We start from the raw sequence: 17,935 nt of genomic DNA, 5'->3' as shown, positions 1-17,935 counted from the left end.
AGAGAGAGAGAGAGAGAGAGAGAGAGAGAGATAATGCCATGTGAAGCTGAAGGCAGAGATTGTGAAGATGCATCTACAAGTCAAGGAACTACCAGAAGCTAGGAGGCTTGGAACAGACCCCTCCCTAACATCTTCATCTCATACGTCTAGCATCCAGAATTGTAAGATAATAAATATCTGTTGCTTAAGGCACTCAGTTTGCGGGTCTTTGTTATGGCAGCCATAGCAAACTATTAAAGGAAGTCTTTATGGTTTTTAAGAAAGGAGAGAGAGAATATTTGGGGTAAAAATAAGATACCCTGCCCGAGGAGGGAAAAGCAAAAACACAAGGAGCCAGCTGAAGAGAACTATTCCCAGAGATGAGTGTGTGATACTGGAGCAGATGTGTAGGTAATACTGAATGGAAGGAAGTTGAACAGACAAAATTTCCTTTGAACAATACATCATAGTGACTCTAAAAGATAAGATCTTTGCATAGGAGAGTGATATTGAGGGGTCCCCTATAATACAATCAGAAAACTAAGCTTGTGGTTAGGAAATATCACCAATTCACCTGTTGACTCCAAAATGTCTGGAATAGCATAGAGCTTATTTACCTCACATAGAGCTTTGCATAGAACAGTGTTTCTCAAACTTTAATGTGTGTACAAAATGCCTACAGATCTAGTTAAAACACAGATTCTGACTCAGCAGAGTCTGCATTTCTAACAAGCTCCCAGGTGATCCCAGTGCTGCTGGTCCTTGGGCTAGTCTTTGGGTAGCAAGGGTGTAGCTTACAGTTAGGTTCACAGGCAAATGAAAATAATTTTGGACAAAGAGAATGCTAAGTAAACAGAACTGACTGATGCTCTTGTTCTCTTGTTCTCTGTAAGCTGGATCAGTTCAAGTGAGTCAAAAGGCAGTAATAAAGAAATAGTGGTGTGGCAGTGACCCACTCTGAGTCTGAACTGGTGGCCAAATCGCAGGAGAATCTTTTATAGCTATTTATATGTTTCTATGTAGGATATTTACAAATTTTCTGTTTGATCTTTACAACGCAAAATTTTAAAATGTAATCTTTACAACTTCTCTATGAGATAGGATAGATATTAATATTTCTGGTACACACTTAGCCTAATAAATGTTTGGTATTTTTAACTCTATTTTATACATAGAGATTGAGCTTCAGAGGTTAACTGTTGGTCAAACAGATGTTCAAACACATATCTTCAAAACTCTTACCACCCTACCCGAGCCCCCTCAATGGCTATGTACCTTTTTGTGTTCGATATGATTTCCTTCTCCTTTTTCCGTTTTTATCTAGGCTTCTCTGTCTCTTTAAGCATGAAACTCAAACCCTACACACTTACGTCTTAACAGGTATTAGTATTTTTGTACACATCCTATTAGCAATGTGCCAAGAAAGATTTTAATTTCCCTATTCTCTCTTCTTGTTTCTTACTGTCTTTAAGTAAGTGACTCAATTCCTTGACTTAACCCCTACCCCATACCTTTAAAAAATATGTATAGCTTTTAAAGTTTTTCTCAGCTCATCTTTCCTCCCCTGCCTGGCACTCTTAATCTCACTCCTGGTAGCAGCTCTAACTTATTCTGTGGAGACACTGCCACTTGTTAAGCTCCTGTGATGTGTATGTGAGGGAGAAAGAGGACATTTAGCAGATGGTCAGATGGCAGTTCTTTGATTACTTTTGTTCTTGTAGAGATCTTCCTTTTTTCTGGCTTTTATACATAAGAATTATTGAGGGGGTTCCTCCCCACTTCGATGTCATTTTCTTTTTTTTTGAGACGGAGTTTTGCTTTTGTTACCCAGGCTGGAGTGCAATGGCGCGATCTCGGCTCACTGCAACCTCCGCCTCCTGGGTTCAGGCAATTCTCCTGCCTCAGCCTCCTGAGTCGCTGGGATTACAGGCACGTGCCACCATGCCCAGGTAATTTTTTGTATTTTTAGTAGAGACGGGGTTTCACCATGTTGACCAGGATGGTCTCGATCTCTTGACCTCGTGATCCACCCACCTCGGCCTCCCAAAGTGCTGGGATTACAGGCTTGAGCCACCGCGCCCGGCCAATGTCATTTTCTTATACTGGATGTAGATAAAGATGAAACAGTGAAATCCTTGCCATCAAAGAAACATCTTAAACTGTTCCACTCCTAAATGGTTTCAGTTGCCTTTTGAAGAGTGTCAGCATTACACAGAAACCAGTGACACTAATGATATTACTGCTAAGGACAATTCTTCATCTTGATCAATAGTTATTGATGTTCGTTCCCAATGGGTTAACAATACTAGAAACTAAATATACATACCTCTTTTTAGGCCTAAATTCTACACAAAGACTGAATTAAAAATCAGACCAGGCTGGTCGTAGTGGCTCATGCCTGCAATCACAGCACTTTGGGAGGCCAAGGTGGGAGGATCACTTGAGTCCACAAGTTTGAAACCAACATGGGTAACAAAGCAACAGCCCATCTCTTAAAAAAAAAAAAAAAAAAAAAAATCAAACCCAAAACATTTAAGAGAGTTTGGGGATTTTTTTCCCCCTCTGGTAGTCTAAAATGAATGTATTAAAATAAAAGCCAAAGGAGATAACATTTATTGCAGATGTTGTGCCAGGCATTGTTTTAAGAGCTTTAAACCTCACAAGAACCTTTTGAGTACTTTTACTACATCTCTTTAAGAGATGAGAAAACTGACTTATAAGAAGTCCAGTGACTAGCTCAAAGTCACAGAGTTAGCCAGAAATTCAAATCCAAGTAGAGGAACTCTATGTAAGATTTTTATTTTTCAGACAGAGTCCCACTCTGTTGCCCAAACTGTACTACAGTGGCACGATCACAGCTCACTGCAGCCTTGACCCCCTGGGCTCAAACTATCCTCCCTCCTTAGTCTCCCAAGTAGCTGGGACTACAGGTGCACATCAACATACCTGGCTAATTTTTAAATATTTTTGTAGAGATTGAGTCTCCCTATGTTGCCCAGGTTGGTCTCAAACTCCTAGGCTCAAGGAATCCTCCTGCCTCAGCCTTACAAAGTGCTGGGATTATAGGTGTGAGCCACTGCGCTCAGCCAAGATCTTATTCTATACTATCTCCTAAGACATGAGATTTGTTTGTCTATGAGAATTTAAATAAAAATCTACATCCCTTTTTAATTTGCAAAAAAATAGAAATTCCCATTCAAAACTGCTTCAGTAAAAGATTGAGTGGCTCCTACCAGTTTGCTGCAGAATGGGCAGGCATATTAACCTCAGGGCTGGTTAGATCCAGGGACTTGACCACTGTCTGAATTCTCTCTGTGTTCCTTGCTGTCACACTCATTCTTTCAGACCAGCTTGTGCGGTACTACCTGGGAAAGCTCCAGGTTTACATGCTAACATAAGCCTAGAGAAGAAAATATTTGTCCCTGCTGTCTTTAGTACAGATTCCTGTGAAAGACTCCGATTGCCCCAATTAGGTCATGTACCCCTACCTCAGTCTGTCACAATGGCAATGGAGATAAGAACTGCAATTTGTCCAGTCTGGGTCACATGCCAGCCCCTGTGGCTTAGAGGTCTGGGTCTGTACCAGAGGAGAGAAAGGTGCTGGACAGAAAAAAAAAATAAAATAACTGCTAAACTACCTAGTATGTGTATACCCCTCTAGAGTTTACACAGTGATCTCATGATTCATGCTTTTGAGTCTCACAACCACCCTGTAGAGAAGGCAGATGAAGCATTACTATGAAGTAGTGGTGGGTTAACATGGCTGCAAATTCTGTCACTGCCTCCATTGATAGACGGAGTTCATTTCCCTTTCACTTGAATCTGGGCTGGCTCCATGTCAATCAATCAATAATGTGGTAAAACCGAAGACAACTCGTTGTTTGCCTCACCATTAAAAGGATTTGCAGCTTCTACCTTCTTTCTCTGCGAATGCTCACTCTTAAGATGCTTCCTCTCCAACCAGCCACCATGGAGTGAGATATCCAATCCACACGGACTGCTCATGGTGGACACTCCAGTCAACAGTTCCAGCTGAGCTCTCAGCTGCCAGCCAGCATCAGCTGCCAGCCGTAATAACTCACCCATGTTGGACATTCCAGGGCGGTTTGGTTGGCAGCAATTGAGAGCCAAAACAGAAATGAAGACTCATTGGTTTAAGGTCCCACGGCTAGAAAGTATCCATGGGAATGCTAAGCCAGATGCTCTGACTCTAAGCCCACTTGGCTTTGATTTCTCATTGCCATCTATTAAAGACAGAACAAGCTTCAATTCAAAATCTCCAAATGTAGAATTTCTGCCCAGGATGAAGGTTGAGGAAGTGGAGCATATAATTTGTTCATTTATTCAGCTTTGTTTGTTTATGCTGGGCAACCGAACAAAGTAAACTCCTGATTCTCAAGGAACTTAGAGTTTAATCAATAGAGAGCCCCATAAACAGCTCATCTCAATAAGAACTCATAAGTGCCATGGGGCAGCATGTCCAGGGGGATTATGGAACCCATGTCCAGGCACTAATCCTAGCCCAAGGCATGAAATAATATGCACATATTTTATTGGGTGTGGAAGAGTATCTCTGCATCTGTATGGAGGATGCTGAAAAATGTTTAAAATGAATACAATTATTCTTAAAGAACCCTAATATTTGAGGGGGAAACATGACTTCTAGTTCTGGTTCAGCCTTGACTTAAATGTGCCCTTGGCCAAGTTGCTGAACCTCTCGGTAACTCAATTTCCTGATCTGTAAATCTGAGGTGGAATTACACTACACTGTTTCTTCATGTACTTGACAGTTCCTTTCTCCAAATCCATGCCTTAAAGTTTTGGTGTTCCTTGGAGTATAGTTCTTTGCTTGCTGCTCTTCTCACTCTGCAAAGTCTCCCTAAGTGATCCCATCCATTCCTCTGGCTTTTGTTATTACTCATGTAACAAGAAAATCCTTTTATGCTTAGGCTATTTCTTTCTGTGGGCTGTCTACCGATGTATTCATCTGCTTATAGTACATCACTGAATGTTTTATAGGCACATGAAGTTCAGTATACACAGTGCTTGGCTCATCTCCTTGCCCACTTAACTCCCATTTTTGATTTCTCCCTTTACAATCAAGAATCAACACTGCTACCCAAGCTAGTGGCCTATGAAATTAACTTCACTTTCTCTTTTCTCTCAATCTCACACGCAATTGTTTGTCAAGGACTGCTAATTTTGTGTCCTAAGTTTCTGAAATTCATCCTTTTGTCTGGGTATCTCATAAACAGCTCAAATTCGAAATATTCAAAGGTTACCTCATTACTTCTCCCTCCTGGTTCTCTTCCTGTGTGTTCCAGGAGGATCACACTTGCTAAATCTGGAACTTGGGCATCACTCTTGTTTTCTCCTCTTTTACCTCCCATCACCAGGTAACCACCAATTCCTGATGTTTGTCTTCCTAGTCAATCTACCCACTTTTCTCCATTCTCGTTGCTATTATCTTTCACTTCCTGCAGTAGTATCCGGCCTTCTGTCTTCACTCTCTCTGACCTTCCTCCAGAGTGCAGCCAAATTTGATCCTGTCATTTCTTTGATTCCTGATATGTTTAGCCCCCACGCTCCCAGACTGCAAAATCTAATACAGGCATCATAATCCATTCACCCTAGTCTCCCCTGCACCTAATATAATGTACTCAGCATATAACAGATACTCAATAAATATGAACCTGTGCTCACCACCTGATTATAGGTTATTTACAGTAGATAAATCCTTGAGGTACTCTCCATGTGTTGGACCGCTGGAGGCACAAGGTAACATACGGCTCACTGTTGTTATGAGCTGGAGGCCGTAAATGAAAGCTATATACATTAACTGCACCTAATAGTACCAATGAATTCCGTAGTCAGTACAGAAAGGATGCATATCCCAAGATATGTATCTCCAAGATGGGGCCTTAAAACGAAAGTCACCCTCGTGGCTGTGTGCAATTTTTTTTTTTTTTTTTTTTTTTTTGAGACAGGTTCTGGCTCTGTCACCCAGGCTGGAATGCAGTGGTACGATCTCAGCTCACCACAACCTCTGCCTTCCGGGTTGAAGCAAGTCTCCTGTCCCAGCCTCCCGAGTAGCTGGGATGATAGGCGCCCACCACCACGCCCAGCTTATTTTTGTTGTTGTTGTATTTTTTGTAACTATGAGGTTTCACCATGTTGTCCAGGCTGGTCTCGAACTCTTGGGCTCAACTGATCCGCCCGCCTCGGCCTCCCAAAGTGCTGGGATCAAAGGCAGAAGCCAGGCCAGGCGAGGTGGCTCACGCCTATAATCCCAACACTTTGGGAGGCTGAGGCGGGTGGATCACGAGGTCAAGAGATCAAGACCATCCTGGTCAACATGGTGAAACCCCGTCTCTACTAAAAATACAAAAATTAGCTGGGTGTGGTCGCATGCGCCTGTAGTCCCAGCTACTCGGGAGGCTGAGGAAGGAGAATTGCTTGGACCCAGGAGTCGTTACCCCTGGGTAAGAAGAGCGAAAAAAAAAAAAAAAAAAACAAGAAAAAAAAAAAAAAAAAAAAAAACGGCATGAACCACAGAGCGCGGCCCAAAGCCGAGAGCTTCAAAGCCCGACAGGTGTGACAAATAATGGGCCTCTACGCAGGTTGGCGCGTGCGCGTGCGCGTGCGCGGGGCGCGGGGCTTTAACGCGGCGCGGCCTTCCCGGCGGCCCCCAGGGGAGGCGGGATCGGGTCTGTTCCCGCGGTTTCGTCCCGCCATTGGCAGGCGGTTTGAATGACGGAAGTGACGGCGGCTCAACGATGGCTCTCCCGCAGGCGCAGAAACGGCTGCTGGGCAGCTGATGGGCAGGAACTTCCCAGGCCAGCTTGCTCTGAGTTGCGGCTACCGTGTCCAGGCTCCGGGTTCTCAGGTGAGTGATGGACGCACCAGCTTCCTAGTCGCCCTGCAGGAGCAGGACTCCCTGAGGCCTGGGAGCTGGGATTGTGCTCCGGAGGAAGGGGATCCTAGGAAGGCGCCGTGTCGCGAACGCAACGCGGCCGGTGTTTCTCAGGCTTCGCAGTCGGTGGACCCTGCCCGCGGTCGGGCTGGCGGCTCTAAGGAGCGTTCGGCCCAGACCCGGCAGCTCTGTACTAGAGGCTTTTTTTGCGCACTCTCCTGGGGAAGGTTCGCGCGAGCTTCCCCCGCAGCCTCCCCAGGGCTGGAGCTTCCGTGCCAGGGGAAGGGGCGCTTCCCCGAAGTCACTCGTGCGGACATGGCCTGCCACCTGGTAGCTGTTAAAACAAGAGCATTGCCTGGAATCGTTTCATGCAAAGAGCGGGCTCTGTTTTGGTGTCTGCCACCTTAATACCACAATTGTTCAATCCTGTCACAAACTCAGCTTTTAAAACAATGGTGAACTCTTGAGTCCTTAATACGTAGAGAGTACTTGGCGACTTCACGCTAAGTCCCGTAATCGTCAGAGCAAACTTATGACCTAATTCCTAATTCGCCCGCCTCGGCCTCCCAAAGTGCGGGGATTACAGGCGTGAGCCACCGCGCCCGGCCGCTTGTAACTTTTATCAGCTCCTTCCCCATTTTCCCTCACACACGCATTTCTCCTAATAAAATATTTGCAGGTTTAATCCCATCGTAGCATCTGCTTTTTAGATGACCCGCAGTTGCACAACAACAGATGTAACGTGTTATCCTTGGATTGGATCCTGGTCCAGAAAATATACATTAGTGTGATAATTGACAAAAATTGAATACAGCCTGTAGATTAGTAAAATATACTGTACCAGTGTTAATGTTCACATTTTGATCATTGTACCGTGGTTACGTACAAGACGTTGACATTTGGAGAAGCTGGAGAAAGGGCAAATGGGAATTCTAAGCCTGAAATTTCCAAATAAGAAGTTTAAAAAATTTAAAAACTATACACAAGAGGAAACAGTTATTTTATCACATTTTAGGAGCTTCGAAATAATAATATGTGTATATGTTTTTCTGTAATCCTCTGAGATGAAGTGATGGATACTTAAATCTGAAATATTAGGGTTTTTTTCTCTTATATTGAAATAAAAGTTAGAATAAAACACAAATATAGGTGTACCATTTGAGGAATTTCTACGTATGTGTACACCTGTTAAACCATCATACAGGTCAAAATATAGACTATTTTCAGTATCCCATTAAGCTTCTTTGTGCCATCTCCGTGTTAGTAACCTTCAGTAAGGTAACTTTATTTTTACCTCTCATAGATTAGTTCTGCTTGTTTTTGAACTTCACGTAAATGAATTTTATTGTACTCTTTTGTGTCTGGCTTTTTTAAAATTCAGTGATATTATGTCTATCAGATTTATCAGGAATTAGTCTTAATTATTTAAATATGAGTGAATTCTTAGACCTTCAGACAAAATAATAAAGATACACTGTGAAGATTAATCTTGTTCTTTTTTGTTTGTTAAATTCTTCCCTGTTTTTTTTAAAATTCTCACTTGCAAAAAACAACAGCTTAAATAAAATATTCACCACTCCATATGTCTTTGTGTGTTCGAAAGTTAGTAGCCATTTGGGATAAGGAAACCAGATCCCTTGGCTCCTCCACTAGATATTATCACTCAGGGAAAGTCCTTTAACCCAAGAGGCCTTGTTTCTTCATGTATAACATGAAAAATATAATCAGTACTTTAGTTACCATTACCAAAACCTCATGAGTATCAGATGAGTAGGATGCATTAAAAGATTTTTTAATGTAAGCAGTTACTCCTTTTTGGCATTAGAGTCTTACGGAAGATAGTAGTGATGATTGCGTATATCTCTGTAGCACTTTACATGAATTAACTCATTGAATCATTCGTTCAGTCACCACAATTACTGAAGTAGCTACCAATGGACGAGACGCTGTTTTTAGGCTATGGACATAAAATGGTGAATAAGTCCATTCCGCCCTATGAGCTTACATTCTGATGGAGAAGTCAGTGGAAAGGTATTAATTAGTCCCTGTTAGGTAACCCCACAGTCTCCTAACCCCTATTCTGTTTACACCTAATTGAAAACATTATCAATCCATAGTATGTGAAACCTGGTATTTATTAAATTTTATTTAAAAACCCATAGCCACTGTCTTTCAATCGTTAGTAATCTAACTAGAAAGAGCAAACTATGGTTGATGAAAAACTACAGGAGGTAATACCAGGACAACATAAAATTAGTCCCTATCTGAATGTATTGGTGATAATACATTAGAGGTGGACAAGTCAGCAGTGGGAGAGTAAGTGGAACAGGAGTTATCAGAGGACAGCTTCGTAAAGGAAGGAGGGCTTAAGCTAGCTTCAAAAAGATGTAAATACTCAGCAACTGAGAATGCCTGCCTGGTCATTGTGGGAGAGACCTGAGAAATGTTGACTTGTCTCAGTTAAAATGGTTGCATACTGATATTAAGTGTCCAATTTTTTGGAAATGACAGTAATAGGAACAAGTTAATATCAAAATTTCCTGAGGAGGGTATTCAAATTATAGAACTATAGATTCTTATATTTATTCCATTTATCTCCGCCTCGTTCCCCCAAATAGTAGCATGTTATATTCTGGGGAGTAGAGAGAGAATACCAAGTATGAATAATAGCAATAGAAGAATAGGTCTGGGCTGCGTATGGTGGCTCATGCCTGAAATCCCAGCACTTTGGAAGGCCGAGGCGAGTGGATCACTTGAGGTCAGGAGTTTGAAGCCAGCCTGGCCAACATGGTGAAACCCTGTCTCTACTAAAAATACAAAAATTAGCCAGGCATGCTGGCACGTGCCTGTAATCCCAGCTACTCTGGAGGCTGAGGCAGGAGAATCACTTGAACACAGGAGACAGGTTGTGGTAAGGCGAGATCGTGCCATTGCACTCCAGTCTGGGTGACAGAGCAAGGCTCCGTCTCAAAAAAAGAAAAAAAGGAATAGATCTGGAAACCTAAACACTTGACACAGCTGACCAGAATTATTCTAAAGGGATTTTTAATGATCATTCATATAAAAATAACATCAATACAATTATTGAAGAACTGTTTACTGTAGAGTGTAGAAGATGGGATTGATGTGATTTCATGGGGTAACAATGACACTTGGTGATCGAGTTATATAGAGTAGACTGGGAGTTGAATCTGGAAACGAAGAGCCCTTGAAATTACAGCAACCTTGCTGGTTATGAACAAGTTATTGAAGTTCTGGAGTGTCAAATTGTAGTTGTGAAAAGATTTGTTTCGTGCTAACATCTTTTTAGGTCTTTGTGCTTTTTTACATTTAAGCTTAGTAAACTCTGGAAATGCTAACCAGGAATAAGTCAGGTCCAGATACTCAAGGTAAACAATCTGCTACAAATGGGAGAAAACTTTTCTGAGTAATTCTGATTCAGTCTTCACTTCTCCATTCCCACCCTTCTGAGTATCATCGATCTAAATGTGATTTTGTACTTGTTATTTGTCAATAAGTTGGACTTCGTTTACTCATTTTCCTTGCATGTATATAGCCTTCTAAATATCAAAAGTATTAAGACGAATTTTAAAAATTATTCTAGCCAGGCATGGTGGCTCATGTCTATGTTCCCAGCACTTTGGAAAGTCGAGGCAGGTGGATCACTTGAGGCCAGGAGTTCGATACCAATCTGGCCAACATGGTGAAACCCCATCTTTACTAAAAATACAAAAATTAGCTGGGCATGGTGGCTTATACTTGTAATCCCAGCTACTCTGGAGGCTTGAGAATTGCTTGAACGTGGGAGGCAGAGGTTGCAGTGAGCTGAGATCATGCCAGTGTACTCCAACCTGGGTGACAGAGGGAGATTCTGTCTCAAAAAAAAAAAAAAATTCTAATCTTTGCTGCCCTATTTTAATGTTACATTATTTTTATAGCTGTTTTCCTTTTTTTAAAATTCAGAACTGTCGTACGTAAAGTACACAGAAATGAAAAGAAAAGTAGTGAATGCTCGGAGGCTGAGATTGAGTCCTAATGAGGAAGCCTTCATTTTGAAAGAAGATTATGAAAGAAGACGAAAACTAAGATTGCTACAGGTATGACTTATTTGGAATAAGGTTTTAAATACCTTTGTTCCTCAAAGTACTTGTATTCTTTTACATTAGAATGTTCTAAATGTTGTGTTTTAAAACCTTTTGTGGGTATACAAGAACCCTGGTTCTTCAGTATTAACTGGTTTTGGAACATTTGAAAAATAGGCTGAGATGGTAGGTAGGTTGGAGAAGAGTTAGAAGATAGATACTATTTGACTCTAATATTGAAAATAGTTCTTTATCTTTTTTAAAAATGATCTGTAATTGATGATAACAGGAGGTTTAGATGACTTTGAAGAACACTAATTGGAAAGATTATTAGCTGCGGAAACAGGAAATTATAGATTACCCTTTTCTAGAAGTGTTTTTAAAGTAAGTCTTTGTGAAGTATGTTTCAGGCACCATTCTGTCTAGAATTAGAGATGATGTGCAACAGAAATGGAGTTCTCAGCTGGCTCTGTCTATACTCTGGGCTATAGATTTGTTGAATCATATTTATTGTTTTAGCTTTTATAGGTTATTAGAGTGATAATGGCAGTCCTTTCGGGAGTGGGCACCAAATAAAAGCTAATCAGTTAGGAGACATTAGATACAATCTTGAGATTTTTACTTTTTATACATCACTCAGATTTTCTGCTTTAAATAGTTCTTATCTAATACAAGATGAATATCCAGGAGAATTTGTAGACTTAAGTGAATTCATTTGAGTTCCTGTTTCCAAATAGCGTTTCAAAAAAGTTTAAGTAAAATATCCTTTCACGTAATCTGTTAAATATACATTCTTTAGGTTCGAGAGCAGGAAAGAGATATTGCCTTACAGATAAGAGAAGACATAAAACAGAGGAGAAATCAGCAATTTACACGTTTGGCAGAGGAGCTAAGGGCAGAATGGGAAGAATCACAAACTCAGAAAATAAAGAACTTGGAAAAACTATATTTGGCAAGTTTAAGAAGTATGGGAGAGGGACATCGACAGGCCAAAGAAAATGTGAGTGAGATCTTATTTGGCTACGCAGTGTGGCAGTAATGTTGGTCAGAAGTAAATTATAGTTGTTGAATGCTTTTATTATGATAAAAATGTTTTCATGCATTGAATTTCTTTGGGGAAGCCTAAGCTTTTTTATAAATTTAATGTAATTTGTGAGTGATAGTAGGCTCATTTCTTATTAAGAGTCGTGTCAAGTAAAATCCATGTCAAATAAAATTGTTCTTCCTATGATGTTTAAATTAGCATTATTCTCTTCCAGTACTCCTCTATCTGGGGAAGTAATAATCTTCTGATTCAGAAGTTGTTGTTCATCTCAGGTATTTTAGACAGATTCAGTGGGGTGAATTCAAATTTCTCATTTCAGTATATTTCCCTTAAACATGTGGTTTGAATGTATGTATATTTGTATTTCGTTTACACATCGCAAATATTTTTTGATGACTTACAGAAAGCCGTTGTAAGTCTGCCCCATTATTTTGATTTATTATGATTTGTGATGTGGAAATAGTACCATCCTAGAATCAGTTACATACAATAAGCAAGCTAGTAACAAAGAATCTTTGATAAATCTTTGATAAAAACTAGTGAGGAAGAAAATACATTAAAGAATGTGGCAATCTGTTTCTTGGTCCTTGGTTTTAGTCTGTGTTTTTAGTAATAGCTATAAGTTCTGACTCAGATTTCTCTGGTTTTATGTGTGTCACATTAACTTTGTGCAATAGTGCAGTGTTTCCCAAACCTCTGTTATTTGAATATCACATTCACAATTTTTGTCCTACTGGGAAACTATCCATATTACAATACATTTGACATTCTAATTTAGATGAACTCTTTTATTACTTACTTTAACCGTGTCCTCAGTTGTTTAATATCCTATTTATATTTTTGTAATAATATTTTAATTGATTGCATTAACTTTACATTAAAATATTTGCATTTGTCCCCCCTAATATGGCATATCATCAGTGGTGCTGTTATCATGCTCTGGGAAACACTGCTATATAATGTGTAGAAAGAAGATGACAAAATTGATAAATTACTTCTGATCCTATATGAGATACATTTCTATTATTCTTGTTTAGTATGACATTTTAAGTAATAAATATTTTTAGGAACCTGATTTGGATGCTCTGGCAGACCGGGCAGCAGAAAGGAAAAGAAAAGCAGATTTGAGGCATAAAGAAGCCCTCAAAGTGCAGAAAAAGCAAAAAGAAATGTTAATGAAACAAAAAACCTGGTAAAGTACTAATTTTTACTGTAATCTCAATTGGAACTAACATGGTTGAAAGTAGAGGATATGTAGGATACTGTGTAAGCAAATACAAAATAAATGTCATATAGTAGCATATTCGTTGTATTTGTTAAACTTGGTTTAAAAATAATGCTGGGGATGGGGAGTGATTTGCTTAGGTGGACATAATAACTAATGAGCTTTCTTTCCTAGTTGTAGTTTGAATATTGAGTTTAATAGCAGTTACTAAGTTTCTGGAGAAATGTGTGGCTAGTTCAGAATGCATGTCAATCAATGTCTATCTCTGATACAACGTGAAATAAAAATTGATGCAATTAAGAACATTAAAAAAGATTGTAGACTCTGAAAGTCATTAGTAATTTTTTTCATGTTGTAAAACTTAAGGGCCATTGACAGGAAACATGAGTGAAGGAAATTACAAAATTAAGGGCTCTGTTACTGTTTAGCAATGGCTATTTTAGATAATGGCCCATTTTAATCAACATTTCTGTTTTTTTTACTCCAAAGAACATTGGAAGTTTCTTGGGTTGGTCCCCACTGTAGAGCTTTATGTCTTTAGATATGCCTTTCTTATTTTGTAAACATTTTCTTACGTGTGTATAGACTCTTTACACATGTAAAGCATACTGAGCCTGTGGGATCAGACTGTAGGATTTCTTGAGCCTGTGATTTTTATATTTTTAACCCTGAGCATTGTACTGTAATATTACCACTAAGATTAATTGATGACATCTCTTGTTTCTTAAGGCATATAAAAGCTCGAAAGGAAGCACTGCTTGTGGAAAAAGAAAGATCAGCCAAAATTACGAGTTTGCCACCTCCTCCTCCAACTCTTTTTGAGGTGAGTTTGTTTGAGTTTTAAGAGGAACTAGGTCATAATTCTTCTTTATTATTATAATTCAGTGAAAGTCAAAATGACTGTCACTTACTTAAACTGAATTAATTGTATAAGACAACTTATTTTAAGCAGATCACTCCCCATCCCCAGCATTATTTTTAAAACAAGTTTAACAAGTACAACGAATATGCTACTATATGACATTTATTTAGTATTTGCTACACAGTATCCTACATATCCTCTACTTTCAACCATGTTAGTTCCAATTGAGATTATAGTAAAAATTAGTACTTTACCAGGTTTTTTGTTTCATTAATATTTCTTTTTGCTTTTTCTGCACTTTGAGGGCTTCTTTATGCCTCAAATCTGCTTTTCTTTTCCTTTCTGCTGCCCGCTGTGCCAGAGTATTTTAAAATAATTCTAGATATCATTTCACCTGTAAATACTTCAATGTGTATCTCTGATGTATAAGGACTTTTTTTTTTTTTTTTGAGTTGGAGTCTCGCTCTGTCACCAGGCTGGAGTGTAGTGGTGCGATCTTGGCTCACTGCAACCTTGGCCTCCTGGATTCAAGCAATTCTCCTGCCTCAGCCTCCCAAATAGTTGGGATTACAGCCACCACACCCAGCTAATTTTTGTATTTTTGTACTTTTAGTGGAGACGGGGTTTCACCCCGTTGACCAGGATGGTCTTGATCTCTTGACTTGGTGATCCAACTGCCTCGGCCTCCCAAAGTGTTGGGATTACAGGCGTGAGCTACCGCGCCCAGCCCTTTTTTCTTATATAAAACTAATATTGTTTCTAATATCATTTAATACCCAGTATTTGTTCAGCCTTTCTCAATGATGTAAAAAATGTTTTATCATTTGGAAAACTATAATTGTTTTGGTTTTTAAGAAACTTTTAATAATTCTGCTTTTTGAAAAAATACCCTATATTTATTGGGAAAAAAAACTAGGCTATTTGTCCTATAGATTTTCCCACACTCTGAATTTAGCTCATTTTAAGTGGTCACCATGTTACAGATAAACTGAGTTTCAGTTAATAAATTTGCATAAGATTATAAAGTATCCAGGTGTGGTTTAAAAAAAGAAAAGAGGTAAAAACGACTATAACAAGAGGGATCTATTTTTTATGGGAGTAAAATGTGTGCTTTTGTGTTTTGAAGCTCATTTTTCAAAAAAAAATTTAAAGCAGAAATTTTAAAAAATATTCTCCACATTAGCTTGTTATAGTTACTGAAATGGCTTTTTGGATGATTGTCAAAATTACCTATTTATTTTTATCTGAAAAATTAAGTAGAAGTAAGCCCACAAGTACAGGGATGTCTAATTTAGTTGTACATACAAGTATATTCTGCATAAGCCTAAGTACCAGATATTCACTTCTTAGGCCTTTCATTTTGTCGCTTTCCTGCTTTTATGTTGAGCCATCTACCATGTCACATTTGATCCAACAAGATTCAGATGGAAGAGTCATGTTTCAGTCACTGCCCCAGTACAAAGTGAGATAATGAAAGTCAGGCAATATATTATCCATGATGCCTTTTGATTATCTTTTTCTTAATTCTTAATGTTTATAACAAGCCAAAGTCAAAAATTTATAAAAAGTAAGTAAAGCTGTATTAGTGCTTTGAGAAGCGTGAGTTATATCAGTGAGCATGAACTATTTAGTTCCTTTTCTTGTTTTTTTTTTGAGACAGAGTCTCACTCTGTCACCCAGGCTGGAGTGCAATGGCACGATCTTGGCTCACTGCAGCCTCTGCCTCTTGAGTTCCAGCGATTATCCTCAGACTCCTGGGTAGCTGGGATTAACAGATGCCTGCCACTACTCTCAGCTAATTTTTGTATTTTTAGTAGAGATGGGGTTTCACCATGTTGGCCAGGCTAGTCTCGAACTTCTTACCTCACATGATCCACCTACCTCAGGCTCCCAAACTGGTAGTGTTACAGGCGTGAGCCACCACACCTGGCGTAGTTCCTTTTAAGAAAACAAGATATATTCTTCGTTTTTTCCCTGCCAGTTTTCAGAGTAAAAAGTTGGTGTAATAATCAATGCCATTGATAGTAAATGGGCTTTTTTTTCCCTTCTCTTTTGTGACTATCACTGTTAACTTGTGGGGTTTTTTTTTTTACTCAATATTACATAGTCAATTATAGTCATTCTTTTTCTTCTTAGTGACGTTCGTAGTATCTGAAATTTGGTCAGCAGGAGACTCTTGAAGTTGTCTCTGCGTCCCTGTGACTCCATGAGCATTTCCTTGCTCTGTGGCCCAGCAAATGACCTAGGCTTATTTACCCTGTCCCACATCTGGTATCTCCAAAGACCCCTGGTTCGTTTTAGTGGAGAAATGTTACTTATAAACTAAGATCTGGGTGATTATATTCTTGTTTAACTAAAAGGCATTATTTTAGAAAAATTCATCACCCAAGCCAATAAAGGTGTTTGGGATAAGGCGGTGTTCCTCTTAAGATGGTTGTGAATGTATGGCATAGAAGGGAGGGACAGGATTTTAGTTTGAGAAAAACTAGGTTGTAGGGTATTTTGGAGCCAGGGAAATGTACCATATAAGAACATTGTGTCCCACACACAGGATATAGATGCATCTGTATCACTGTTTCTCCCAGCAGATAAAAATATAAATGCTGAAAAGCCTGGGGAAATAAACCTAGACTATTTAATCTTCTCAAACCAAGGTTTTTTCTTAATTAATTTAAGAAAATATTATTTTTGAGACAGTTGTTTACATGGTGAAGAGAATGGATACTTGTTGTGTACCTAAGAATTTAGTTACGTCAGGTTTTTTTATTCATATCTAGTTTAATCACTTTAGCCCTGCATGGTAGATATCTCCACTTAGCAAATGAAGAAAATTGAAGGTCAGAGGTTAAGTAATGTGTCCAAAGTACCTATAATAGGTAAGTGTGAGAATCAGAATTTATGTCAAGGTCAAATTCTATAAAGCTCATGATCTTTTTAGTTTGACACTTAGCTTCCCACGAATATGCTTCTTCAGAGTTAATGCTAACTGTTCCAGTTAACTGTTTAGACACTAAAGTCTGCAAATGTAAACAACTACAGTCTTTTCATAGGGCTGTTAAAGAATGAAGTTTGTATGGAAAATCCTAAGATGCTATGAAAACATCTCATGTATCTATACTAGATGCAAGAGAAACTGAGCCTTCTTTTACTTCTTCCCTTGCTTATACCCTTCTTTTTTTTTTGAGATGGGATCTCAATATGTTGCCCAAGCTAGAGTGCAGTGGTTCTTCACCAGCACCATCATAGCTTACTGCAGCCTTGAACTCCTGGGCTAAAGCAATCCTCCTGCTTCTGCTTCCTGAGTAGGTGTGACTACTGGCATGTGCGATGGTGCCTGGCATTTTTTTCTTTTCCTTTGCTGCATGAGCCAGTGTCAGGTACTCCAGAGTAGAAAGCTGGTTTTGTCCTGTACATGGCTAGATAAGGCGAGAAATAGTCACTGTGGAACAAAACTAAGGCTAGAAGATAGAACTCAGGAAGTAAATTGATTTTAAATTATTAATAAGTCATCCTAATTCTGCCAGGCTAAAGAGTGATTTCAGTAAACACTTAGGTATAATTCACTGGAAATCTTGTTATAATCAATAAGGATTAATAGTAATCGAAATCTCAAATTGTGATCCCAATTTTGGGAGGATTCCAAATTCAATCTATACATAGTTGCCTTTACTCTGGAAGTACTGGTACTTTAAAGTGTGTAAATTGAATCACATTTTTATGTCAAGTTACATAATTTTAGAGACTTGTTTTCTTCAGAGTTCTTTCTTGTCAAGAAGCTTATGGTTAGTTTTTTCAAGACATTGATTGATTCTTTTTTTTTTTTTTTTTT

At 39.1% G+C, this 17,935-nt stretch overlaps 1 protein-coding gene across 1 annotated transcript in view; it reads left to right on the top strand.

The window, feature by feature from the left end:
- Window positions 1-6,708: 6,708 nt before the first annotated feature.
- The window catches only part of CEP295 (centrosomal protein 295), a 60,020-nt gene continuing 48,793 nt past the window's right edge, over window positions 6,709-17,935 (top strand). Inside the window, 5 exon segments of the mRNA XM_017498420.2 lie at window positions 6,709-6,865; window positions 10,856-10,989; window positions 11,774-11,974; window positions 13,087-13,211; window positions 13,974-14,067. Coding sequence (XP_017353909.1) covers window positions 6,730-6,865; window positions 10,856-10,989; window positions 11,774-11,974; window positions 13,087-13,211; window positions 13,974-14,067 — 690 coding nt within the window. The 5' untranslated portion in view covers window positions 6,709-6,729.

This window comes from Cebus imitator, unplaced genomic scaffold (genome assembly GCF_001604975.1).
Source record: "Cebus imitator isolate Cc_AM_T3 unplaced genomic scaffold, Cebus_imitator-1.0 Scaffold241, whole genome shotgun sequence".
Lineage (NCBI taxonomy): Eukaryota > Metazoa > Chordata > Mammalia > Primates > Cebidae > Cebus > Cebus imitator.
Note: the sequence above shows the minus strand (reverse complement) of the source record. Positions and strands in the feature narration are given on the sequence as shown.